The 25,580-nt window shown below is 52.7% G+C and overlaps 1 protein-coding gene across 1 annotated transcript in view; it reads right to left on the reverse strand.

Annotated features, from left to right (window-relative positions):
• Positions 1-349: 349 nt before the first annotated feature.
• The window catches only part of NOL4L (nucleolar protein 4 like), a 61,516-nt gene continuing 36,285 nt past the window's right edge, over positions 350-25,580 (reverse strand). Inside the window, exons 3-8 of the mRNA XM_056844438.1 lie at positions 17,624-17,895; positions 15,514-15,699; positions 14,807-14,998; positions 14,139-14,261; positions 12,805-13,006; positions 350-595 (exon numbers count right to left, since the gene is read on the reverse strand). Of these exons, the coding sequence (XP_056700416.1) occupies positions 390-595; positions 12,805-13,006; positions 14,139-14,261; positions 14,807-14,998; positions 15,514-15,699; positions 17,624-17,895 (1,181 nt within the window). The 3' untranslated portion in view covers positions 350-389. The remainder of the gene's footprint in view (positions 596-12,804; positions 13,007-14,138; positions 14,262-14,806; positions 14,999-15,513; positions 15,700-17,623; positions 17,896-25,580) is intronic.

Genomic DNA, 25,580 nt, shown 5'->3' on the forward strand with positions numbered 1-25,580 from the left:
AATAAATATGCGATTCCTAAGACTTGAAAGAAGACTGGGGAGCAAGAGGGAGGGGGTGTCGAAAAGGTTCTTATCGTTGCCGAACTCCACAAAGGAAATCCCAAGTATGCCTGCAGCTCCATTTCCCCCCTCCCCTCCCCAAGAGTCCTACGTCGGCTCCTTGGTGGTGGTGGTGTGCCGTGGCGCAGGCAGGTCGCAAAGGCAAGCCCTCGGTTGGAGGAGAGGCCCGGCTCTGTTAAGATCCCGCCCCAGGAAAAGCAGCAACCCGTGCGGGGCTGGTGGTCGGTGGGCGGAGGAAGGGCCGGTCCTGAGCGGATTCTCAAAAAGGGGGCCTCGTGCGCAAGGAGGCCCAGAGTCTTCTGGCACGGGAGCCACGGGGAGGCGAACAGTCAATTCTGCTGCAAAATGAGGTTCTCCAGTTCGTCCGCCGAGCGGAGGAGGAAGGCTGCAGATTCCCGGTAGCCTGCGATCAGCTGCCGCACCGCGCTGATCTCCGTCGGGCTGAGCTGGGCAGCCGGCACCCCCCTGCTCGTGCTGTTTGCCGGGGGTGTGGTGGTGCTGGAGGCGCTGCTTTTCATGCTGAGGTCAGTCGGGCCTACGTGCAAAGAGCAAGAGGAGGGTCAAGAGAAGCCCACTGCCGCTCTCAGGCGCCAAGGCCCAGACAAGCTTTTCTCAGCAACGCCACAACACAGTCCTTGAACACATGAAGCTAGCTGCCTTATACTGAATCGGACCCTTGGTCCATCAAGGCCAGTATTGTCTACTCAGACCAGCAGCGGCTCTCCAGGGTCTCAGGCAGAGGTCTTTCACATCATCTACTTGCCCAGTCCCTTTAACTGGAGATGCCAGGGATTGAACCTGGGACCTTCTGCATGCCAAGCAGATGCTCTACCACTGAGCCACGGCCCTTCCCTCCTTGACCCCTCTAGGTGGCCTGGATCTGTTGTGCTCACTGAACAGGGCTTTCCCTCCTGACCCTTCCCACTGCACCCCCTTTGTTGCCCCCTGAAAGCCACACCTGGATGTCAGGAGGGGAAATTGGCAGAAATTGCTCCCTTGTGTGATTGGAAGGGGGTCTAAGCTCACATGGGGTCTTGGTTTTGATGTCAGGTTGCTCATGGTTTGGGGAGGGGCCATGGTTCAGTGGTAGAGCATCTGCTTGGCATGCAGACGGTCCCAGGTTCAATCCTCTGCATCTCCAGTTAAAAGAAGTCGGTGAAGTGAAAGACCTCTGCCTGAGACCCTGGAGAGCAGCTGCCAGTCTGAGTGGAAAACACTGAGTTCAATGGACTGATGGTCTGATTCAGTATAAGGCAGCTTCATGTTGTGGAGGGGCCATGGCTCAATGGTTGAGCATTTGGGTAGCATGCAGAAGGTCTCTGGTTCAATTCTGCATATCCCCACTTGAAAGGACCAGACAGTAGATGATGTGAAAGACCTCCACCTGAGACACTGGTGAGCCGCTGCCAGTCTGAGTAGACAATACTGATTTTGATGGATTGATAGGTGTCCACCACGGCTAGTAGCCATTGATAGCCCCATCCTCTGTGGATTTGTCTGCTCCCCTTTTAAAGCCTTCCAAGTTGGTGGCTGTCACAATGTCCTGTAGCAGCGAATCCCACAGTTTAACTACGGGCTGTGTGAAGAAGTACTTCCTTGTGTCTGCACTGAATTTCCCACCCTTCAGCTTCAGTGGATGACCCCCGGGTTCTAACACAACAGGAGAGGAGGTACATTACCATGCAAAGCCGCACTCTGAAACAAGCACGCAGGAAGGGCAGGTGAAGGGGGGAGAGGAGCAAGAACCAGCAACGGAATCCTGGTTCGCTGCAGAGGCAGGGGCTGGCGGCTGGGGTGGGACTGTTCCCAGTTGCTCAAGCAGCTGGAAGGGCACGGGGGGTGGGGTGTTCAGGTGGGATGATGAGAAAGCTGCCCCATCTGGTGGAAAGGGGTGGGTTCCAAGAAATGAGCGGTTACTGAGGAGGCTTTAAGAGTGGAGTAAACATGTTCATGGAGGAGAGGGGTATCCATGGCCACTAGTCAAAATGGATACTAGTCATGATGCACACCTATTCTCTCCAGGATCAGAGGAGCAGGCCTATTATATCAGGTGCTTTGAAACACAGGCAGGATAATGCTGCCGCAGTCGTCTTGTTCGTGGGCTTCCTCGAGGCACCTGGTTGGCCACTGTGTGAACAGACTGCTGGACTTGATGGGCCTCCATCTGATCCAGCAGGGCCTTTCTCATGTTCTGATGATGCACCTGACTCAATGGGATTAGTCTGCCACTCTTAACACAATGCATAGTTAAGTTGTGGAACTCCCTGCCCCAGGATGTGGGGATGGCTGCCAATTTGGAATGCTTTAAGAGGGGAGTGGACATATTCATGGAGGAGAGGGCTATCCATGGCTACTAGTCAAAATGGATATTGGTTATGATGCATGCCTATTTTCTCCAGGATCAGAGGAGCGTGCTGAATATATCAGGTGCTATGGAATGCAGGCAGGACAATGCTCCTGCAGTCATCTTTTTTGTGGGCTTCCTGGAGGCCCCTGGTTGGCCGCTGTGTGAACAGACTGCTGGACTTGATGGGCCTCAGTCTGATATAGCAGGGCCTTTATTATGTTCTTATGAGATGGGGGGCTTTTTACGAGCAGGGCCCAGCTCCTCAACAGGACCCTTCTTGTTCCAGGTGCAGAAGATGGAAGAAAAGGTGGGAGAAATCCCTTCCCTGACCTTGAAAGGGAGGCCCCTGAGCAAGGAAGGGCCCCTCTGCAGAGGGAGGCCAAACCAACAGGGGCGCTTCGGGACCTGTCATCTTTGGAAAGGAAAAGGCACCCCTGCCTCGCAGAGATTAGGCTCTGAGCGGCTGGAGGCTGAGGGCGGGCCCTTTCCTCCAGGGCTAAGAGGCATTAGGAAGGGATGAGAAGAGTTAATCCCAGAGCGGCGTCTTTCAGGCCTCCAGAAACGACACAAGGGCAAACCAGGAGGCAGAGGGAGGGGAGCGCGGGCTGAAGCAGGTGCCCGCCACTCTCCCAGAGAGCTCGGGTACAAGTCGTGCAGGAAACAAAAGGGGGAGACAGGGCCCCATTGAACACATGAAGCTGTCTTGTACTGAACCCTTACACTGGGACCCTTGGTCCATTGAAGGCACCATTGACTACTCAGACTGGCAGTGGCTCTCCGGGATCTCAGGTGGAGGTCTTTCACATCACCTACTGACCGATCCTTTTTGCTGGAGATGTCGGGTATTGAACCTGGGACCTTCTGCATGCCAAACAGATGCTCTGCCATTAAGCCACAGCCCCTCCCCAACATGCATAGGAAGCTGCCTTATGCTGAATCAGACCATCGGTCCATCAAGGTCAATATTGTCTGCTCTGGGAGCCAGCATGGTGTATTGGTTAAGAGTGGTGGTTTGGAGCGGTGGGATCTGATCTGGAGAACCAGGTTTGATTGCCCACTCCTCCACATGAGTGGCAGAGGCTAATCTGGTGAACTGGATTGGTTTCCCCACTCCTACACATGAATCCAGCTGGGTGTCCTTGGGATAGTCACACTCTCTCAGCCCCACCTACCTCACCGGGTGTCTGTTGTGGGGAAGGGAAGGAGATTGTAACCCGGTTTGATACTTCCTTAAGTGAGAGAGAAAGTCGGCATATAAAAACCAACTTTTCTTCTTCTTGACTGGCAGCGTCTCTCCAGCATCTCAGGTAGAGGTCTTTCATGTCACATACTGCCTGGTCCCTTAACTAGAGATGCCAGGGACTGAACCTGGGACCTTGTGTGTGCCAAGCAGAAGCTCCACCACTGAGCCACAGCCCCTCCATTGCTCCTGGTGAGCCCCATTTCTCCGTTCTTGGATCTGGGGCACAGCAGCTGGGAGATCCTGTTCGAGTTCTGCTTCTCCCCCTGCCCCCCCAAAAAGCCCTCTCCTTTGCACATTGATTTGAACCTCTGATACTTAAGAACCCTAGCTTCCAGACATTCAAGCTTCGTCCAAACCCCCAGCCCCCTCTCCCCAGTCTGCCAGGCCAGCGCAGCTTTCTAGCTCATGCACTGCAGACAAACATGGCCACCCTCTGGAACTATCCTCATGTTCTAAATAATGTCTACTGTTGAGCTTGTTCTCAACTGGACACTGAAGAAGAAGAAGTCTATATGTAGACTTTCTCTACCCCTTAAGGGAGACTCAAACCGGCTTACAACCACCTTTTCTTCCCCTCCCCACAACAGACACCCTGTGAGGTAGGTGGAGCTGAGAGAATGTGACTAGCCCAAGGTCACCCAGGTGGCTTCATGTGTAGGAGTGGGGAAACCAATCCGGTTCACCAGATTAGCCTCCGCCGCTCATGTGGAGGAGTGGGGAATCGAATCCGGTTCTCCAGATCAGAGTCCACCCCTTCAAACCACCTGTCAGGTCTTTGCCACCTTTGGAATAGAAGTTTGGCAATTGCAGGCTAGAGGCTGGCTTCAAGGCCAGGTTCTGCCTGCTAGTCAAAGTTTTGTTCGCATGCTGCAAATCCTGTGTACGGTTTATCACTGATGTTATGTCTGCGATTCTCTGGGAACTGCACTGTGGTTTCACTTTGTGTTACTTTCTTGCCTAGAATGCTTTTATACTGTAATTTACCTTAGACCCCATTAGCAACCTCTCCTGCATGAGAGGCAGTCAACTTCTGTAAATCTGTCTTTTTGCTCCTAAAAAATTAGCATTGCTTAGGTTCACCTGCCTGAGCGTGTCTGTTTATGGGACATTAGGGATAGACACCTGAGCTGACATTAGGTTGCTAATCACCCCTTTTCCTTTTCACCTTTAGTGGATTTTGATGCGGTGTTGAGATCCCTGCTACGAGCCATGGTGGCAGAGCAGGGTGATCTCCCGCAACGCCTCCGGGAGGAGGTCGAAGCAGCAGAGCGGAGCTTTCCGGAGGAGGACCTCCGACAGTTGCTCCTGAGGAAGGCACGGCTCGCCCAGGATGAAGACGAGCGGCTCGCAGGGCTGGTAGCTGCGCAACGTGCCCAGATGATGGATACCCGAGTCGTCCAGGGGGACACCGAGCTTCTCACCGGTCCGGGAGCTGCGCAGCGTGCCCGGGAGGAGGCCAAGTGGCTCGCCCTTCTCTTGAAGGAGGCACAACTCGCCCAGGCGGACACAGAGTGGCTTGCCAGGATGGCAGCCGCGCAAGGTGAGCACGAGGAGGCTGAGTGGACCACTGCCAAGGAGCGGCTCGCCGTACTGGAAGCAGAACGGCGCACCATGCTGGAGGCCGAGCGCCGGACCCAGGGGGACGTCGGAGGGGCCGACGGGGGGCTGAGTGTCCCTCAAGAGACATCCAGGCGGCCAGACGCGGATGTCCACGAACCCCTAGGCACCTCGAGACTGGCGCATTTTTATGCACAGCCGGGGAAGCGTGTTCCCCAGATGAGGCCGCCTTCCTGGGGGGCTACGCAACGCCAGACCAGCGTGGACAGCCGGGAGGGTCCCTAGAGACCTACGTTCCAGGGGCTGGAGGGTGATGAGGAATGCCAGCGCTTGCCCCACCCGCAACAAGAGTTTGTGAGGCAAGTAGTGGGGTGGCAGGGCCGGACAGAGGGACTTTTCCAGGAGGTGGCCGACCTCCGTCGGATGCAGTTGGCATCGCCGCGGTCCTGGCAACCTGCTTCCACCGTTGCCCCTGCGCCTGCCGTGCTGCAGGGGGGCAGCGCTCCACAGGCACCCGCCGCGCAGGGCCAGCCCGCCGCGCTGGGACAACCCGCCCCCTACCCACCACTGTCAGCTCCACGGAGGGAGCTGCAAGTCTCATTTGACGGTTCAGGGGAAAGGCTTCCCTACTTTTTACTACAAGTAGACAGCTTCATGAGGGAGCAGGGGGCTACCTTCGTTTCGGAGGAGAGTCGTGTGCGTTATGTGGCTTCGCTGCTGGAGGGAGAAGCGGCGAGCTGGGTGGTCCAGCAGTTCGACCTTCATTCCAGCACGCTGCGCTCCCTGGATGGTTTCACGTTGGCGCTTAGACGGCGTTTCGAGAACCCTTTGCAGAGTGAGAGGGCCAAGACGGCTCTCCTTCAGCTTCGCCAGGGAACCAAGACGGTGATGCAGTATGCATATGAATTTCAATTGCTTGCTAGTAAAGTGGTGGACTGGAGTGAAGCCACCCATGTGCAGTATTTCCGAGAAGGACTAAATTCGGAAATTCTTTGCTGGGCCTTTATGCAAGGCGACCCTCCTGATCTGGAGGTGTGGATATTTACTGGCGATGGAAGTGGAGAATCGCCAGGAACTCTTGAACTTATCAAGGGAGTGCAAGGCACTAGGTTCTGGGCCGCGACCACCAAAGAGAGCGGTCGACTCGACAACAGAGCGACCGAAACATCTCTGGACTGGAGCGTGTCTGGTGTGTGGCGGTATGGGACACTTTGCTGCTGTTTGCCCTTCCCGCCCCGAGGGATCTCCGACCGCTCTGCGTCCGACCAAGGAGGAGGCAACTCAATCCAAAGGCAGAGAGCGCCGCAAGAGTTCCACGCTCGGAAGGCGAGGGCCCTCCGCACTCAACCTCGCCCTACCTAGCAGAGAGGACCAGGGCACAACACCACCCGATCCAATGGGATCGAGGGCAATCGCCAGCCAAAAAATGGACTGGGTCTGCTGTAGTCGGAGCTCCACAGCAGACAGCTTCAGTCGAGAAGCCAAGCGCTCCACAGATGGTGAGCGACCAGGGGGGAAATGTGTTCCTAGACGTTGTGTTACAGGATTTTAGAGGGGGCCCCCAAATGACAGTGAAACTTTAATAGACTCGGGATGTGCACGAACCCTAATCAACTAAGAGACTTTCAAGGCTTTAAGAGTGAAAGCCGTGCGCTTACCCCAACCCATAAAGTTTGCCCAGATGGACAGCAGTGACTTTCGGGGGGGTCCTGTAGACAAGTGCACCAGCCGAATAGCCATGGGGGTGGGGCCCCATTGGGAGCAAATTCTTTTTACCATTGCTCCGGGCGTTCGGTATCCAGTTGTGCTGGGAGCAAACTGGTTGCAAGGACACAGTCCTACCATAGATTGGGCAGCCAAAACGATTGCTTTCTATAAATTTTATTGGATTTTATACTAAAAATTTTCCATTGCATTATACAACATCTATGACAATATAAAATTTCAATTCTAACCTAAAGTTGTTATATTTCCATAACATATAATAAAGAAAAAAAAGAAAAAAAAAAGAAATGGAAAATTTTGACTTCCCCTTCACCTCTATCTTCCTCTTAATAAAAAGTTCATCTCGTCGTAGTTAATCTAATCTTAATAAACTATCAATATCCTGTATAAAAAAAACCATAATCTGTTAGTAAATATAATTATGCTTATTCATTATAAAAAAAAACCAAAAATAATCCTCTGGATCAGATTAGAAAATATTCTTCCATTCTTCCCAATTTTAACTCATATTCACAATAATGCATCCACGCCTCCCATTCCCCCAGAAACCGAACGTCATTTTCTTCATTTAGAATAGCTGTGAGTTTTGCCATTTCTGCCACTTCAAACATTTTAACAATCCAGTCTTTTTTCTCAAGAATTTCTAGCCCTTTATTCCCAAAATGATGTCTTAATCTTAATTCCACTACATCATTAATAGCCATGCCACCCGTCCACACTATCAAAGCCTTTGGATCCAGCAATCATGTTTAAATCAATCCTTTAACCATGGTCTAATACTTCCTTCTGTAACTGAAATAGGCCAGTCAGGTATGGGAACAGGATTTCTTTATTCTCTCTCATTTCCTCAGACAGGATACGTATCCAAAAATAACTCTTTCTGGGCTTCATCTCCATCGTGGCTTCAATCTGTATTCCTTGACCTGCTCTCTTCTTCCTTATATCCACACGTCGTTCCATGACTTTTTTAAATGAAAAGTCTATTTCTTGTATGTCTGATCTCTTTATCGCCGGCTGGTTGATTTCTTGAACTTCTGTCTTCTTCTTTGTATCCTTGTATTCTTCCATGACTTTTTGGGCAGAAGAGTCCATTGCTTGTATGTCTGTATTTGTGGTCATCGTTTGAATTTTCAAGACTTTTATGTCTTCTATAACCAGATCCAACTTCTGATTGCCTATCTGTGATGATTGGTCAAGAGTCGTCATCATTGAAATCAGTTGAGCCATCTGTGTTGAAATCTGTTTTAATTGTTTAATTGTCGCCTCAGAATGTTTAGCAAGCATGTCCTGTATTTTTTTTTCCATGTTTGAATTCTGTAAAATTCCCTTTGATTTCATAGGAGCAGGGCTATGTATTAAGCCAAAAGAAGCTGGTAAAATACATGTGCACAGACAGGGCCTTTAAAGTTCTAATTAAAAGATAATAATTCAAACATCAGCCTTATAATTTTTTCGGGTTGAAAAGAGTCGAAATTGACTCTAGAATTGCGTTTTAAAGTTTTGAAATACCAGTGAGTTTTTTTTGGTCGCTCTAGGTCGGGCTGATCAGGAAGTATACAGGAAGTTGCTAGTGCCGTGGACCTTCTACCGCCTCTTCTCGATGGTTGTTCCTTCAGGAATGATTTCCAAGTAACTCGAGTGCGACGCGTAATCGGTCCTACAACTACTTCCTGTTATTTTAGTTCCGATGATAGATAGGTTGTTATAGAGGGTCTTCCGTTCCAGGCGCTCCCTTACTGCAAACGTGGCAGGATATTCTTCGCCGGAAAATCAGGAAGAAAAATCACCCTCCCCTTCCCTTGGACCCATTGGTGATAGTTCTTGTCAATCAAAAGGTATCCTTCCGACTCTTTATTATGGTTTAGGCTGATCGGATTGATAAGGCTCCTGTCGCTAATCCCGATGGCTAACTCAGGTCAAACTTTTTCAGTTCGGATTAAGGAGGAATGGGGGTCCCAGAAATATTCTTATCAGCCCCCCGTCTGTTCAAGTTTCCAGTAAGTAGACGAAGAGTTCTTTTGTACTCACTTGGGTGTCAAGAGGTGAGGTTCTTTTCTTTATGTAGTCCTTATGTTGGTATTAAGGTGGTGGAGGGTGGAGCTTGATGCCTAAGTTGCGTTTTGGCGATGTCCTTCCCTAGTGCCCTCGCAGGACCGGCGTCCAGGACTCCGAGGGGCTTAAAAAGCCCCCTCAGAGTACCTAGGAGGTCAAACCGCGCAAAACGATTGCTTTCAATCATCCACAATGCGACCGCCATTGCAGGGAAGTGGCGGTCAGAGACAGTGCTTTGTCAGCGGGGGTTGGGAATCCTGGTACCCCCAGTTACCTATAGAGTATGCAGCCTTTGCAGACGTGTTTGATGAGAAAGAGTGTGATGTTCTTCCTCCCCATCGTAAGATGGACTGTGCTACTGAAGTGGTGGGGGAAGGCAAACTACCGAAGGGAAAGATTTACCCCATGAGTCTGAAAGAGAAGTCGGTGCTCCGGGACTTTTTGGATAAGAATTTAGCCCGTGGTTTCATTCGGCCCTCCACGGCTCCTTGTTCCGCTCCAGCTTTTTTGTGCGGAAAAAGACGGGGGACCTGCTCTTATGCATAGACTTCCACAGACTCAATGCGGTCACCCAGACTAATGCCTACCCCATTCCACTGATTCCGGATCTGCTCAGCCAACTAAAGAAGGGCCATATATTTACTAAACTGGATTTGGTCGAGGCTTATTACCGGGTTCGAATCCGGGAAGGTGACGAGAAGCTGATAGCTTTTTCCAGCTGTTTTGGGATGTCTGAGTACCCTAAACCTAACCCTAACCCTAACCCTGGTGATGCCCTTCGGGTTAAGTGGCACCCTAGTGTCTTCATGCAAATGATTAACCAAGTGCTACATGATTTTCTATTCAAAGGGGTGATTGTGTATCTTGATGACATTTTGATTTACTCTAAAACGTATGAAGAACACGTAAAATTGGTTAAGGAGGTCTTGTGACGCCTCCGAGAAAACCAACTGTTTGCAAAGGTGTCCAAGTGTGAGTTTCACCAAGACAAATTGACCTTCTTGGGGTATGTGATTTCGCATAAGGGACTGGCAATGGATCCTGAAAAGGTGCGAGGTGTGGTAGAGTGGAAGCCACCCTCTACTCGCAAACAACTTCAACAATTTCTCGGTTTCACAAATTTCTACCGGGGGTTTCTCAACAATTTTGTGCAGATTGTGTTGCCAATTACCGACTTGTTAAAGACGAAAGGGAAGGGAAATTCAGCTATACTGCTATCTTCCCGGTTGGCATGGACGCCAGACTGCCAACGAGCCTTTGAGACTTTGAAAAGGTTGTTCACTTCTGAACCTGTGCTCAAGCATCCGGAGCAATGGCATCTACTTGTGGTTCAAGTAGATGCTTCCGATGTAGCTATGGGAGGGGCGCTTCTACAGAGGGGGGAAGCTGGACAGCTGCACCCTTGTGCGTATTTTTCTAAAAAGTTTTCCCAATTGGAGCTCAACTGGCCCATTTGGGAAAAGGAGGCAGCCGCAGTTAAACATGCCTTGACAGTATGGAGACATTTCCTAGAGGGGGCCGAGATTCCCTTCGAAGTGTGGACAGATCACAAAAACTTGGAAGCATTAAAGGGGACTTGTAAGCTGACTGCAAAACAAGTGCATTGGGCGGAATTGTTCTCGAAGTTCCGTTTTGTGTTAAAACATGTCCCCAGCAAACAAAATCAGTTGGCAGATGCGTTGTCTCGACTTCCCCAGTACCAGAGTAAGGTGGAGGGCCCAACCAACTCTCTCTTCACCCCAGAACAGAGGGGGATTATGCCCAGTCTGGCCGTGCAGACTCGCGCTCAGGTTCGACAATCCCTTGCCGTAATAGGGGGACCAGAATCTGCAAGAGACCCTCCCCCTGGGGATCAACCGCCAGGCGCCTTCTGAAAGGAGTTACCGTTTCCCCCCAACAGTGCTCAAGGACCACCTCCTTTGGAGGGGCTGCCAGACCCTTTCAAGGTTGCCTTAGTCCAAGCTTATCAAACAGAAAGCACCGCTAGTACTCTGCCGGACAATATGACTTTGAAGGATGGTTTCTGGTTCAAGGACTCTAAACTGTATATTCCTGCGTCCCTGCGGAGGGAGGTGATGGATCGTGCCCATGGTTCTAAAGTAGCGGGTCATTCTGGTTTTGTGAAAACTTTACATTTACTCCGCAGGCAGTTTTGGTGGCCGGGAATGAGAACGGACTTGAGACTCTTTTATTTCCACCTGTCCCACCTGCGCCACTGCAAAACGGGTGATGGGAAAGCCGCCCAGACTATTGAAACCTTTGGAAACACCCTTGGGCCCCTGGGAAGTGATTGCCATGGACTTTATAACCGATCTTCCCCCCAGTCGGGGAAAGACAGTACTTTGGGTGGTTACAGATCTGTTCTCCAAACAGGTGCACTTAGTTCCTTGTGCGGGGCTGCCTACAGCCCAAAAGTTGGCCTGGTTGTTTGTTTCACATGTTTTCAAATATCACTCGTTTCCGCGCAAGGTAATTTCAGACCGCGGGGTTCAATTTGTGGCTAAGTTCTGGAAGGCTTTTCTCAAGCTAGTGGGGGTGGAACAGAGTTTATCTAGTGCGTACTATCCCCAAATCGATGGACAAACTGAACGTGTCAATTCTGTGTTAAAATGTTATTTGCGTAAATTACCACCAGGACGATTGGATAGATTTACTGCCTTTTGTGGAGTATGCCTACAACAATGCTGCACACCAGTCCACAGGTTTCAGCCCGTTTCAAGTGGTATATGGTAAAGAATTCGGGCCCTTTGGTAACGTGGATCTCTCGGGGGAGGAGGGGTCCACTGAGGTGGCGGACTGGGCGAAAGCGGTACAAGACACCTGGTCATGGCTACAAAAGAATCTTGAAAGTGCTAAAAACAAAAACACAGGCAGATAAGCATTGCTCCCCAGGTTGGAACTTTGAGGTGGGGGACCAGATCTATCTGTCCACAAAAAACCTGCGTTCCTTACGCCCGTGCAAAAAACTGAATGAAAAGTATGTAGGACCCTTTCCAATCCCACGGCTCATAAATGAGGTCACAGTGGAACTCAGTCTTCCTAAGTCCCTGAGGGGAATTCATCCGGTTTTCCATGTCAGTCTTTTAAAGAAACATGTACCTTCTCCCGAGTGGCCTCCCGAAGCCCCTCCCGAACTCCCGGTGCTGGTGGGGGAACACGAACATTTCAAAGTGTCGAAGATCCTTGATTCCCGTATCCGCAGGGGGGTGCTCTATTATCTGGTTCGTTGGAAACATTTGGGTCTGGGTCATGACGAGTAGGTGGCTAAGCACTACGTTGCAGCCCCCCGACTGGTTCGCCAGTTCCACGCAGCCTACCCTGATAAACCTCACCTGGTTGAGGGAAGCAAGGGGGGCCCCTGGGGGGGGGGAGAATGTCAGGTCTTTGCCACCTTTGGAATAGAAGTTTGGCAATTGCAGGCTAGAGGCTGGCTTCAAGGCCAGGTTCTGCCTGCTAGTCAAAGTTTTGTTCGCATCCTGCAAATCCTGTGTACGGTTTATCACTGATGTTATGTCTGTGATTCTCTGGGAACTGCACTGTGGTTTCACTTTGTTTTACTTTCTTGCCTAGAATGCTTTTATACTGTAATTTACCTGCTTAAACCCCATTAGCAACCTCTCCTGCGTGAGAGGCAGTCAACTTCTGTAAATCTGTCTTTTTGCTCCTAAAAAATTAGCATTGCTTAGGTTCACCTGCCTGAGCGTGTCTGTTTATGGGACGTTAGGGATAGACACCTGAGCTGACACCACCACTCTTAACTGCTACGCTACGTCTCCCCCTTTCCAGCGCCCCCTCCAGCTGCTCGCTGCCCCCTTCTTACCGTTACTGTGATTCCCTGTCTGGAGCGAAGAGGCCGGCTGCAGGCTGCCCCCCAGGCTCCCGTAGCTGCGGTAGCTGTAGTTCAGGCTCCCGTTGATGTAGACAGGGTCCTGCGAGAAGGAGGAGGCCGGCAGCGAGTAGGACGAGTGGGTGACGGCAGCCGAGTCCCGGGGGTGCTGCTTGTCCAGGGCAACAGGCTCGTCCTGCAGAGAGAGAAAGAGAGGAGACCAAAGAGGTCAGCCCGGCAGGGCTGGACAAAGATGGTGCTCGGAGAACCCCCCCCCTTGGTTCTCTCGGCGGGCCGGGAGGCAAAACCCCTTCAGCCCATCAGGACTCATAAACGGAAACAGATAAAAGGGAAGTAGTTCTTCATACAACACGTAGTTAAATTGTGGAACTCCCTGCCCCAGGATGTGAGGATGGCTGCCAACTTGGAAGGCTTGGACATGTTCATGGATGATAGATAGGGCTATCCATGGCTGCTAGTCAAAATGGATACTAGTCGTGATGCATACCTATTCTCTCCAGGATCAGAGTAGCAGGCCTATTATCTTAGGTGCTGTGGAACACAGGCAGGATAAATGCTGCTGCAGTCGTCTTGTTTGGGGGCTTCCTGGAGGCACCTGGTTGGCCACTGTGGGAACAGACTGCTGGACCTTGGTCTGATCCAGCAGGGCCTTTCTTATGTTCTTATGAGAAAGAGGTGGAGCTGTCTGGGGCACTGGCTCACAGCTGCCGTCTTTTCCTCCCGATTATTGCCCCCACCTCCCCTTAGCCTCCAGGTGGGGCCTGGAGATCACACCTCATCTCCAGATGAAGGAGTTCAGTTCCCCTGGAGAAAATGGCTACCCACAGTTTTTATAACAGGAATACCGGTTCCCGTGCCCTTGCTTGCCTTTCCCTCTTCTAGATATGTGGCAATGCCAAGCACTAAAAGCCCCGTCCTCTGAACACCAGGGGTCGTGGTCAGCCCTGCCCAGCGGCACACAAAATTTCCCCAATTTGTGGACAGATTTTCAAGCTTCTTTCCCTCCATAGCTCAAAGGCCGAGGAATGACAACCACTGATTCCCCCAATACCCAATGAGACCTGGAGGCAAACATCAGGGAGTTGAAAAGGGCACACCTATAAGGGGCTCCCCCCGCTCTGTCTGCAGGCTCCGTCACTTTTCGAGGCTCTGCAAACAGCTGCCTGGGCTGCATCCGAGCAGCCGGAGGAACGAGTTTGCAAAGGAGAAGCGACACCCTCTCCCAAGGAGCTTCTGCTCCGTCTGCGGCACCAGGGTGCTCGATCCTGTGCTCGTCCCAAAATTTACGTCAACTTCAGGCCCCGTACCTGGGATGTCTGGTAGATCTCAAGCCGCATCCTCTTGGCCGCTTTCCGTGTCTCACTTTCGCAGGCAGCTGCCAGGATGTTTTCGGCCATGGCTGAGGTCAGGTGGGGTGGGGTAGGCCTGGTCTGGGGAGACACACCGGCAGGATTGTCAGAGTTTGAGAGATGAGGGAGGGGGGAGAAGAAGAAGAAGAGGAGGAGGAGGAGGAGGAATTGGTTTTTATATGCTGACTTTCTCTATCACTTAAAGAAGAATCAAAACAGTTTACAATCGCCTTCCCTTCCCCTCCCCACAACAGACACCCTGTGAGGTAGGTGGGACTGAGAGAGCTCAAAGAGAGCTGTGACTAGCCCAAGGTCACCCAGCAGGCTTCGTGTGGAGGAGTGGGGAAACCAACCCGGTTCACCAGATTAGCCTCCGCCGCTCCAAACCACCGCTCTTAACCACACCACCATGCTGGAGGTGGTTTGCCATTGCCTTCCTCTGGTCTCCCATCTGAGTACTAACCAGGGCTGACCATGCTTAGCTTCTGAGATCTAATGAGATCGAGGTAGCCTGGGCCATCCAGGTTAGAGACGGGATTCACACATGTGAGAAATGGTGCTGGGAGTGGGCTGCGGAAAGGCATCGGGGGTGAAGGACCCCCGCAGTGAGGGCAAGGGATGCTCACCATTTCCATGCCGTTCTTCTTCATGCGGCGGCAGGACTTGAGGTAAGTGCGGATACGCTTGCGAGCTCGCTCCTGGAACTCAGGGAACTGCCTGCTGCAGGACTCGATGATGGCCTGGATCTTCTCTTTGGGCTGCTTGGAGATGGGGACCATGCGGTCCAAGTTCTCATCCACAAAGAGGCGGACGAACATCTGCCGAAAGAGTGGGGGGTGGGCGAAAGAGGTGAGGGGACAGATCTTCCAGCATCTCATTGGCACAATGAAGCTGCCTGATACTGAATTGGACCCTTGGTCCATCAAGGTCAGTATCATCTACTCAGACTGGCAGCGGCTCTGCAGGGTCTCAGGAAAGGTCTTTCCCATCATCTACTGCCTAGTCCTTTCAACCTGGGACCTTCTGCATGCCAAGAAGATCCTCTGAGCCACAGCCGTTCCCCATAAACCTGGACACATGAAGCTGCCTTCTCCTGAATCAGACCATTGGTCCATCAAGGTCAGTACTGCCTACTAAGACTGGCAGTGGCTGTCCAAACTGAGGTCTTTCACATATCTAGTCCTTCTAACTGAAGATGCCGAGGATTGAACCTGGGACTTCTGCATGCCAAGCAGAGGCTCTACCACTGAATCATGGCCCCTCCTATGGGACACTGCCAAGTCACCCCCTCCCCTCCAAAAGACATGGAAGGTTTCCCCCTCTCTCCCCGTACATTGAAGGCCTTCAGCCGTTCCGGGTCCATCCCTTCTGAGTCGTTCATCTTGTCGTTGTCCTCGTGATCGTCGTGGTCGTCATCATCGTCATCCGCAGTGGGGGCTCGGCCGACGGTTAGGTCTTCGGGACAGCCGCTGACCTCGGTCTTGACGGAGTCGTAGCTGCCAGAGCTGTACGGAGGTGACTGAAGGAAGAAACAACATAAGAACATAAGAACATTCGAAGAGGCCTGCTGGGTCAGACCAGTGAGGGTCCATCTGGTTCAGCACCCTGTCTCAACCAGTGGCCAACCAGTTCCTTTGGAGGTCCAACAACAGGACACAGAGGCCGAGACCTTCATGAGAACTTCAGAAGAGCCCTGCTGGGTCAGACCAGTGAGGGTCCATCTAGTCCAGCATCCTGTCTCACACAGTGGCCAACCAGTTCCCCTGGAGGTCCAATAACGGGGTACAGAGGCCGAGGCCTTCCCCTGATGTCGCCACCTGGCCCTGAGATTCAGAGGTTTACAAGGGAGCCCCAACTTTGCAACTCCCCCCCCCCCCAACACACATAAAGCCATACTGAACCTGCTGGGACCCTCAGATCTGTCCTCCACCCTCACCACTTATCCTCAAAAAAAACCCACAACAACCCTGGGAGGTAGTTTCAGAGGATAGCCATGTTGGTCTTGTGTAGAACCGCTAGATTGGAGTCTAGTGGCTCCTTAGAGGCCAGCAAGATTTTTAAGGTAGAAGCTTTTGAGAATCAAAGCTCCCTTTGTCAGATACAAGCAGGTCCCTAAGGCCCTGGGATCTCCATCCCTACTTGTATCGGGGTCACATGCTCCCGGTAGCTGGCCCCAACCAGCAGTCTAGCTGCAGCGTTCTGCACTAGTGGCAACTTCCAAACACTTCTCAAGGGTAGCCCCAAGTAGAACATATTGCAGCAGTCCAGTCTAGATGTAACTAAAGCATGGATGCCTTGTACAAATCCTACTAGTTTCATGCAGGAAGGTGAGGTGGTTGAACCAAGGCTCTTGACTCAGTTAAATATCCTGGCACACACACCGCCCCGAGTTCATAGAATCATAGAGTTGGAAAGGACCACCAGGGTCATCTAGTCCAACCCCCCTGCACAATGCAGGAAATTCACAACTACCTCCCCCCCACACCCCCAGTGACTCTTACTCCATGCCCAGAAGATGGCCAAGCTGCCCTCCTTCTCATGATCTGCCCAAGGTCACAGAATCAGTATTGCTGACAGATGGCCATCTGTGTGTGTGTTAAGTGCCATCAAGTTGCTTCCGACTCATGGCGACCCTATGAATGAAAGTCCTCCAAAATGTCCTATCTTTGACAGCCTTGCTCAGATCTTGCAAACTGAGGGCTGTGGCTTCATTTATTGAGTCAATCCATCTCTTGTTGGGTCTTCCTCTTTTCCTGCTGCCCTCAACTTTTCCTAGCTGACTGTCTTTTCCAGTGACTCTTGTCGTCTCATAATGTGACTAAAGTACGATAGCCTCAATTTAGTCATTTTAGCTTCTAGGGTCAGTTCAGGCTTGATGGCCATCTAGCCTCTGCTTAAAAGCCTCCAGGGAAGGAGAGCTCACCGCCTCCCGAGGAAGCCTGTTCCACTGAGGAACCGCTCTGTTAGAAAATTCTTCCTAATGTCTAGACCAGTGGTTCCCAAACTTTTCGGGTCACCGCCCCCTTGGTTCCACAAACTCAACCCCAGTGCTCCCTAGCCGGTCCAACAACACAGTTGAAGGGGCCTACCTCTAGCAACCCCCTGCTGCCCCCTTGCCTCTTAGTGCCCCCCTAAGTAACCCCACTGCCCCCCAGGGGGTGGTACTGCCCACTTTGGGAACCACTGGTCTAGACAGAAGCTCTTTTGATTTAATTTCAACCCGTTGGTTCTGGTCCGACCTTCTGGGGCAACAGAAAACAACTCGGCAACATCCTTGCCAAGCCTGGCCCCACCCAGTCTCCTATTCCCCAAGGACTCGTCAGCACAGGTCACCAGCTCCCTGCCACGCTGCCCCCTCAGCCAGCAGAGGCCGGGGGAGCTCCCCCATTCCCAGACATGAGACCGACCCCACCGCCCTGCCCCTCTGCCCTCCCGACACATACCTCAGCTGTGCTTTTGGCCGCATACTTGGTGCGGCTCCGCAGGCCGTCGGTGCTGCAGCCGTCCGACGGGTAGGAAGGGGTGGCATGGGCGGGGGCCAGCTTGTCACACAGGTTGATGGGCTGGTCCTCAGAGGAGGCGCTGAAGTCCATGGGGGCTGCGGCTCCATTCCCGTTCATCTCCGGGTAGGCGGCATCCCCCTGGGTGCTGCTGGAGGTGGACGGGTTCAGGGTGGAGGAGCCATTGCCGCTGCAGCTCTCCGAAGAGGAGTCGTCTGGGGGTGGGGAGAGAGAAGAAAGCCTTTCATTATCTCCAATACACATCAACACCTGAAGCTGTCTTCTACTCCACTGAATCAGACCCCTGGTCCATCAAGGTCAGTATTGTCTACTCAGACCGGAAGTGGCTCTCCAGGGTCTCAAGCCGGGGTCTTTCACATCACCTACTTGCCCAGTCCCTTTAACTGGAGATGCCGGGGATTGAACCTGGGACCTTCTGCATGCCAAGCAGATGCTCTTCCATTGAGCCACAGCCCCTCCCCAACACGCACATGAAGCTGCCTTACACTGAATCAGACCCTTGGTCTATCAAAGTCAGTATTGTCTACTCAGACTGGCAGCGGCTCTCCAGGGTCTCAGGCAAGGGTCTTTCACATTACCTCCTTGCCCAGTCCCTTTAACTGGAGATGCCGGGGATTGATCCTGGGACCTTCTGCATGCCAAGCAGAGGCTCCGAGTTGGTACTTTATTCATTTGTTTATTTAAAACATTTTAATGCCACTTTTCCACTTGGTCAGGGTCTCCAAGAGGGTGCGCATTAAAAAAAATTAAAACATGGCTCCTGGCTCACACCTTGTATATAATTATTTTCTTCACGTTTGTTGATGTTACACACATCCTGAAACACTGGACACCATATACAAGGTGTGAGCCATAGAGCCATAGAATTGGAAGGGACCACCAGGGTTACCTAGTCCAAACCCCTGCACAATGCAAGAAATTCACAACTACCACTTCCCCACTACACCCCCAGTGACCCCTACTCCATGCCCAGAAGATGCCCAAAGGCCCTGTTTTAAGGCACATAGACAAACTATTTTAATATAAAGCAACACAGAATAAAAAAATGCTTTTTAATATATATATATATATATATATATATATATATATATATATATATATATATATATATATATATATATATATATATATATTTATTTATTTATTTATTTATTTATTTATTTCCCTCATACAATGTATATGTCAGGATGTGTGTTGCAAAATTGCGTATGTATGACCACTGAGGAAGGCCAAAACACGTCTGGTCAGATTTTGGTCATTTTATGTACTAACATCAACTGCTGTGCGTTGTTAATATTTGTAACTATGTTTGTGCTTCTTAGGAAGCCTGTATTTTACACCCTGTGTTCTTAATATAATAATATTATATTAATATAATAATACTATATTATGCAATATATAATAAAAATGGATTTATTGGTTGTTATATTAGATAAATGTTCAGCTCAGCCCTTTTGGTTTCCCTTCTCTTTAACCTCACCCGACTCCCTTCAGGGAGAGAGAAGGGAATCCGGGCGCTCGCGGCCTGTCTGAGGAGCGCATGTTTGGGCCTGGCAGGGAGGCCGGATGTGGGGCCGAGGCCAGAGGAGGGGGTGGCGGGAGCTCTGTCCAGAACGGACAAGCCTAGGGAGCTCCCCCACTCCCTCCTGCGCTCCAAACAATGTGGCCTGGCAGGGAGAGCACCGGGGCCCAAAAATCTGGTTTCAAAATAAGGAACTCATGGCGGCCCTGGGGCCATGCTCACCCCCCACCCATCAACCCTGGGGTCGGGTTAAACACATTACGCTGCCTTCTACTGAATCAGACCCCCCTGGGTCCATCAGTATTGTCTACTCAGACCGGCAGCGGCTCTCCAGGGTCTCAGGCAGAGGTCTTTCACATCACCTGCTTGCCTGGTCCCTTTAACTGGAGATGCCGGGGATTGAACCTGGGACCTTCTGCATGCCAAGCAGATGCTCTTACCACTGAGCCACGGCCCCACCCAACAAAGCCTTCCCCCCCCCCTTCCACGGCTCCGGCTGCTTCCCTGCCCACCTGGTCTCTGTGGACGGACCCCCTCCTCCTCCCTCTCCCCACCACTGCCAGGCTCCACTGCTCCCCTGGTTGCCATGGTGACCGTCCACGTGCCTGGCCTTCCTTCCAGCCCTGGCATCCACCGCGCAGGGCAGGTTCCCCCTCGCGCATGAGCCTCCAGCGCACAGCTGGCTCTGCCTCCCCGCACAGCAACACCCGGGGGCGGCTACTGGGGGGCTGGCCCTCCTCGCCCACAGCGGGGCCCTGGGGACCCTCTTCCATGAGGGCCGCAGGGGAGGTTCGTGCAGGTGTGCCAGGGACAAAATACTGATAGCATTTCTGTTTTCTGTTGCCCCAGAAGGCCGGACCAGAACCACCAACGGGTTGAAATCAAATCAGAAGCGTTTCCATCTAGGCATGAGGAAGAATTTCCTAACAGTTAGAGCGGTTGGTTCCTCGGTGGAACAGGCTTCCTCCTCGGGAGGTGGTGAGCGCTCCTTCCCTGGAGGTTTTAAGCAGAGGCGAGATGGCCATCTGTCAGCAGTGCTGATTCTGTGTCCTTAGGCAGATCATGAGAGGGAGGGCACCTTGGCCATCTTCTGGGCACGGAGTAGGGGTCACTGGGGGTATGTGTGGGGGAAGTAGCTCAGAATTTCCTGCATTGTGCAGGGGGTTGGACTAGATGACCCTGGTGGTCCCTTCCAACTCTATGGTTCTATGATCCAGCCGGTACCTTTCCGCCCACAATTTAAACCCATTATTGCAAATCCTATCATTCTCTGCTGCCAACGGGAACAGCTCCCTGCCCTCCTCTAAGCGACAGCCCTTCAAATACTGCAAGAGAGCAATCCTGTCCCCCCCCTCCACCTCCTCTTCTCCAGACTAAACATTCCCAACTCCCTCAGCCTTTCCTCGCAGGGCTTGGTCTCCAGGCCCCGGATACTAAGGGGTGCATCTGCGGCATGCGGCACCCCTCTCCGGGAGGCGGAGCGGACGCATTCCTGGCCTTCGATGCTCATCTGACCCCGAGGAGGAGACGTGCCCCTCCTCACCCTGCGCTTGCCTGCTCTGAGACCCCAAGACCTGTGCTGTGGAGCTCCTTTGGAGGGGAGCCCCTTTGGACAGGCGATCGGTTGGTTGGTTCAGGCTCTTTCGGTGTGCCTTAAGTCGGCACGCCAGGCATTTTGGCACGCTCTCTTCCACGGGCACCTCTCGCCCCCTCCTCCTGGGCCACAGTAAATCCTCGGCTTCACGAGGGGGCCCTGCCGGGAGAGGGGAGAGGGCAAAGGGCTCTCCGGAAGCCGCTTCCTGAGCAGAGGGGGAGCTGGGTGCCAAACAAAGGAGCTGCAGATGGCGGCCCCCGGCTTCCTGTTGCCCGCTTCCTCACCCAGGAGGCCGGACAATCGGGGTCAGACTGCTGGAGAAAGGCCCGTGGCCTCGCGGCGGATGGACAGGAAAGAGCGGACGACAAGGAACGGAGGGAGAAGGCGCTGCGGAGCTCGCCGTCCCTGCCCACGTGTTGGGAAATGCCTCGGGTTGCCAACCGTCAGGTGGCACCTGGAGATTTCCTAGAATTGCAACTGATCTCCAGACTACAAACATCCGTTCCCCTGGAGATAAGGTTGCCAGGTCCTCCTTCGCCATCGGCGGGAGGTTTTTGGGGCAGAGCCTGAGGAGGGCAGGGTTTGGGGAGGGGAAGGACTTAAATGCCATAGAGTCCAACGGCCAAAGCGGCCATTTTCTCCAGGGGAACTGATCTCTATCGGCTGGAGATCAGTTGTAATAGCAGGAGATCTCCAGCTACAACCTGGAGGTTGGCAACCCTACCTGGAGAACACAGCTGCTTTCGATCATAGGCTTTATGGCTTTATACCCTGCAGAGGTCCCCCTTCTCCCTGCTTCCCCCAGGCTTCGCCCTCAAATCTCCAGGACTTTCCCAAACTGGAGTTGCCAACCCTAGGAGCGACCACGGCCTTTCCAAGCTCTTTAATAACAGCCATTCTCTCTCCCCCCTGCCCCGCTTGCCACTGCGGAGAGCAGGCACCTTGGTATAGTCAAGCCCACCCTGCGAAGCAGTTGGCAAGTACCCACCTCTCCCTCCTGCCAATTCTTGAGGAGCCCCCCCTTACATGTGGCACCTTGGCACGAGTGACCTGAAGCCCCCCCCCCAAGCCCACTCAAAATGGCATGCTTGTGCTCTATAGTGCAGCGGTCCCTATCCCCAGAAAGACCCTCAAGGGGAAGAACCCCCAATTTGGACATCCGCCACTGCAAGCATGGGGCCGAGGGATGGAGGAGCCTGGCTGCGAAGAGGACGATTTGAAGGGTATTCAAAGGGAACAAAGATGAGCAAGACATGATCCTGAGGATCCAGATCCACACACACATAAACATGAAGCTGCCATATACTGAAACCATCAGTCTATCAAGGTCAGTATTGCCTACTCACACTGGCAGCGGCCCTCCAGGGTCTCAGGTCTTTTGCATCATCTGCTGCCTGGTCCTTACAACCAGAGATGTTGTAAGGGACTGAACCTGGGACCTTCCACCTGCCAAGCAGATGCTCTACCACTGAGCCACGGCCCCTCCTCTAAAGAAAATACTTGACTGTGAATACACAAAGCTGCCTCAAACTTAATCAGACCATCAGTCAGTTCATCAAGGTCAGCGTTGTCTACTCAGACCGGCAGCGGCTCTCCAGGGGCTCAGGCTGAGGTCTTTCACATTACCTTCTCTCCAATCCTTTAACTGGAGATGCCGGGAATTGAACCTGGGACCTTCTGACAGCCCAGCAGAAGCTCTCCCACTGGGCCATGGCCCTTCCCTCCTCGCTGGGTGACAAACCGGAGCTGCTCTGCAAATCTCATCCTTCCCTCCCAGCTACCACACAGGTGGAGAGAGGTGCTTAAGCAGGAAAGTTGGGGGTGAAGGGGGGCACAGCATCACGGCCAAGGCTAGAAGAGAAGATGACAGTCGGTTGCTGTTTGGGAAGCACGGTCCATAACAACGCTAACAGTCAAACCATCTAAAGACGTTGGTTCTTGTAGGTTATCCGGGCTGTGTAACCGTGGTCTTGGTATTTTCTTTCCTGACATTTCGCTGAAGATGCCTGCCACAGCTGCGGGCGAAACGTCAGGAAAGAAAATACCAAGACCACGGTTACACAGCCCGGATAACCTACAAGAACCAATGAGCTCTGACCGTGAAAGCCTTCGACAACATCTAAAGACAGTCCAAGGAAGAAACATTCCACTAAGAAACTCAGGGACGCACTTCTGGCTGTATGCTACTTGAGCCCATCAACGATCCTGCGAGGAGGGTCAGGCAGAAAGACTGCACCTGGGCCAAGCTAAGCTCCCGCTCACAGCTCCCTTAGAGCTCCCCACCAATAAGAACAGCCCTGCTGGATCAGACCAGTGGTCCATCTAGTCCAGCATCCTGTCTCAGGCAGTGGCCAACCAGTTCCTCTGGAGATCCAACCAAAAGGCATGGAGTCCAAGATCTTCATAAGAACATCAGAAGAGCCCTGCTGGATCAGACCAGTGAGGGTCCATCTAGTCCAGCATCCTGTATCAGGCAGTGGCCAACCAGTTCCTCTGGAGATCCAACCAAAAGGCATAGAGTCCAAGATCTTCATAAGAACATCAGAAGAGCCCTGCTGGATCTGACCAGTGAGGGTCCATCTAGTCCAGCATCCTGTATCAGGCAGTGGCCAACCAGTTCCTCTGGAGATCCAACCAAAAGGCATAGAGTCCAAGATCTTCATAAGAACATCAGAAGAGCCCTGCTGGATCAGACCAGTGAGGGTCCATCTAGTCCAGCATCCTGTCTCACACAGGGGCCAACCAGTTCCTCTGGGGGGCCAACCACAAGGCACAGAGGCCGAGGCCTTCAGAAGAACATCAGAAGAGCCTTGCTGGATCAGCCCAGTGAAGGCTTACAATCACCGGCTTACAATCACCCTCCCTTCCCCTCCCCACAACAGACACCCTGTGAGGTAGGTGGGGCTGAGAGAGCTCTAAGAGAGCTGTGACTAGCCCAAGGTCACCCAGCAAGCTTCATGTGTAGGAGTGGGGAAACCAACCCGGTTCACCAGATTAGCCTCCGCCGCTCATGTGGAGGAGGAGTGGGGGAATCAAACCCGGTTCTCCAGATTAGAGTCCACTGCTCCAAACCACCGCTCTTAACCACTACACCACGCTGGCGGCCGGTACAGGAAAGGGTCTTTGCCCCCGGCCAGCCCCATTTTAAATCAGGGGAGGCCGTAGGAAAGTACAAACGAGTGGGTTGCCTGGGCGTGGGGAGCCTGGCCCCTGATCCCTCCTCGGCCAGGAAACTCGATGCGTAATGCGCTCTCCAAGTCTGGCCTCACTGTGCGCATGAGAGAATTTCCAGACAGACAGGGATCAGTAGGCCACTCTTTATCTTCAACCTGTAAACCTGGGTGTGCGCTATGTGGTGGTCTGGTGCCCGGCAGCTGTATACATCAGCTAGGCACGAGACCACCCCCCACCCCAGGTGGGGGGAGGTACAGAGAGCAGCAGGAAGAGAGAGGTTGACGGTCTGAGAAGCTCCCCCTCCCCGGCTCCGCTCCTTCCCAGAGGGAGGCTCCTGGCCTTATCCAGCAACGCCTCTCCGAAGGATTAAGGAGAATTATTCCTGGGGGTGGAGGCAGCGGCGCACCATGCGCCGCGCGCTGAGCCCAGCCATCGCCACAGCAACAGAGCCGCTCCTTTGTGTGTGGCCAATGGCGAGGCTCCCCGTAGGCCAATGGGAGGAAGCGTGGGCTGCCTCGGGACCGTTCCCGGCTCCTTGGCTCCTCCGTGGATTAGCAGCTGGAGTGCGCGGCGCACGCAGCGGTGCCCCTGGCAGAGCCCAGCCTGGCTATGGGTTTGCTGTGCACAGCGCAGAGGGGAGAAGGGCTGTTGGCACCTTTCCCTGGGAAACCAGGTGCGTGAACATAAGAAAAGCCCTGCTGGATCAGACCCAGTCCCATCAAGTCCAGCAGTGTGTTCCCACAGTGGCCAACCAGGTGCCTCTAGGAAGCCCACAAGGAAGACGACTACTAGCAGCACCATCCTGCCTGTGTTCCTTTACAGCACCCAATATAATAGGCATGGTCCTCTGATCCTGGAGAGAATAGGTATGCATCATGGCTATCCCCAGAGGTTTCTATGACCTTAGGCAGTTCATGAGAGGGAGGGCATTTTGGCCATCTTCTGGGCATGGAGTAGGGGTCACTGTGTGTGTGTGGGGGAGGTCGTTGTGAAATTCCTGCATTGTGCAGGGGGTTGGACTGGATGACCTGGTGGTCCCTTCCAACTCTATGATTCTAAGTAACACTAGCCTGCGGGGTGGGGGTGCCACTGGCGGCCTGTTAAGACTCACAAGAAAACAAGCCAACAAGGACACGGTGCAAATCCCGCCGCACGCACAGCCCCCCGCCCCCAGTCTGTACCTGGAATCTTCCAACCCTTTTCAATGCTGAACTAGGGTTTTTTTAAGCCATAGTTGGAATTGCAGAGCCTGGGGATGGTAGTTTCTCCAGACTAACATTGGCTCATTGGTTGAGGATCAATACACAAGACCTCATAAGAACATAAGCCCTGCTGGATCAGACCCAGGCCCATCAAGTCCTGCAGTCTGTTCACACAGCGGCCAACCTGGTGCCTCTAGGAAGTCCACAGGCAAGACGCCTGCAGCAGCATTTATCCTGCCTGTGTTCCACAGCACCTCATATAATAAGCATGCTCCTCTGATCCTGGAGAGAATAGGTGTGCATCATGACTAGTAGCCATTTTGACTAGTAGCCATGAATACTCCTCTCTTCCATGAACATGTCCACTCCCCTCTTTGTCCCTCGTCT

The sequence above is a fragment of the Euleptes europaea genome, chromosome 2, assembly GCF_029931775.1.
Source record: "Euleptes europaea isolate rEulEur1 chromosome 2, rEulEur1.hap1, whole genome shotgun sequence".
In the NCBI taxonomy this organism is placed as follows: Eukaryota; Metazoa; Chordata; class Lepidosauria; order Squamata; family Sphaerodactylidae; genus Euleptes; species Euleptes europaea.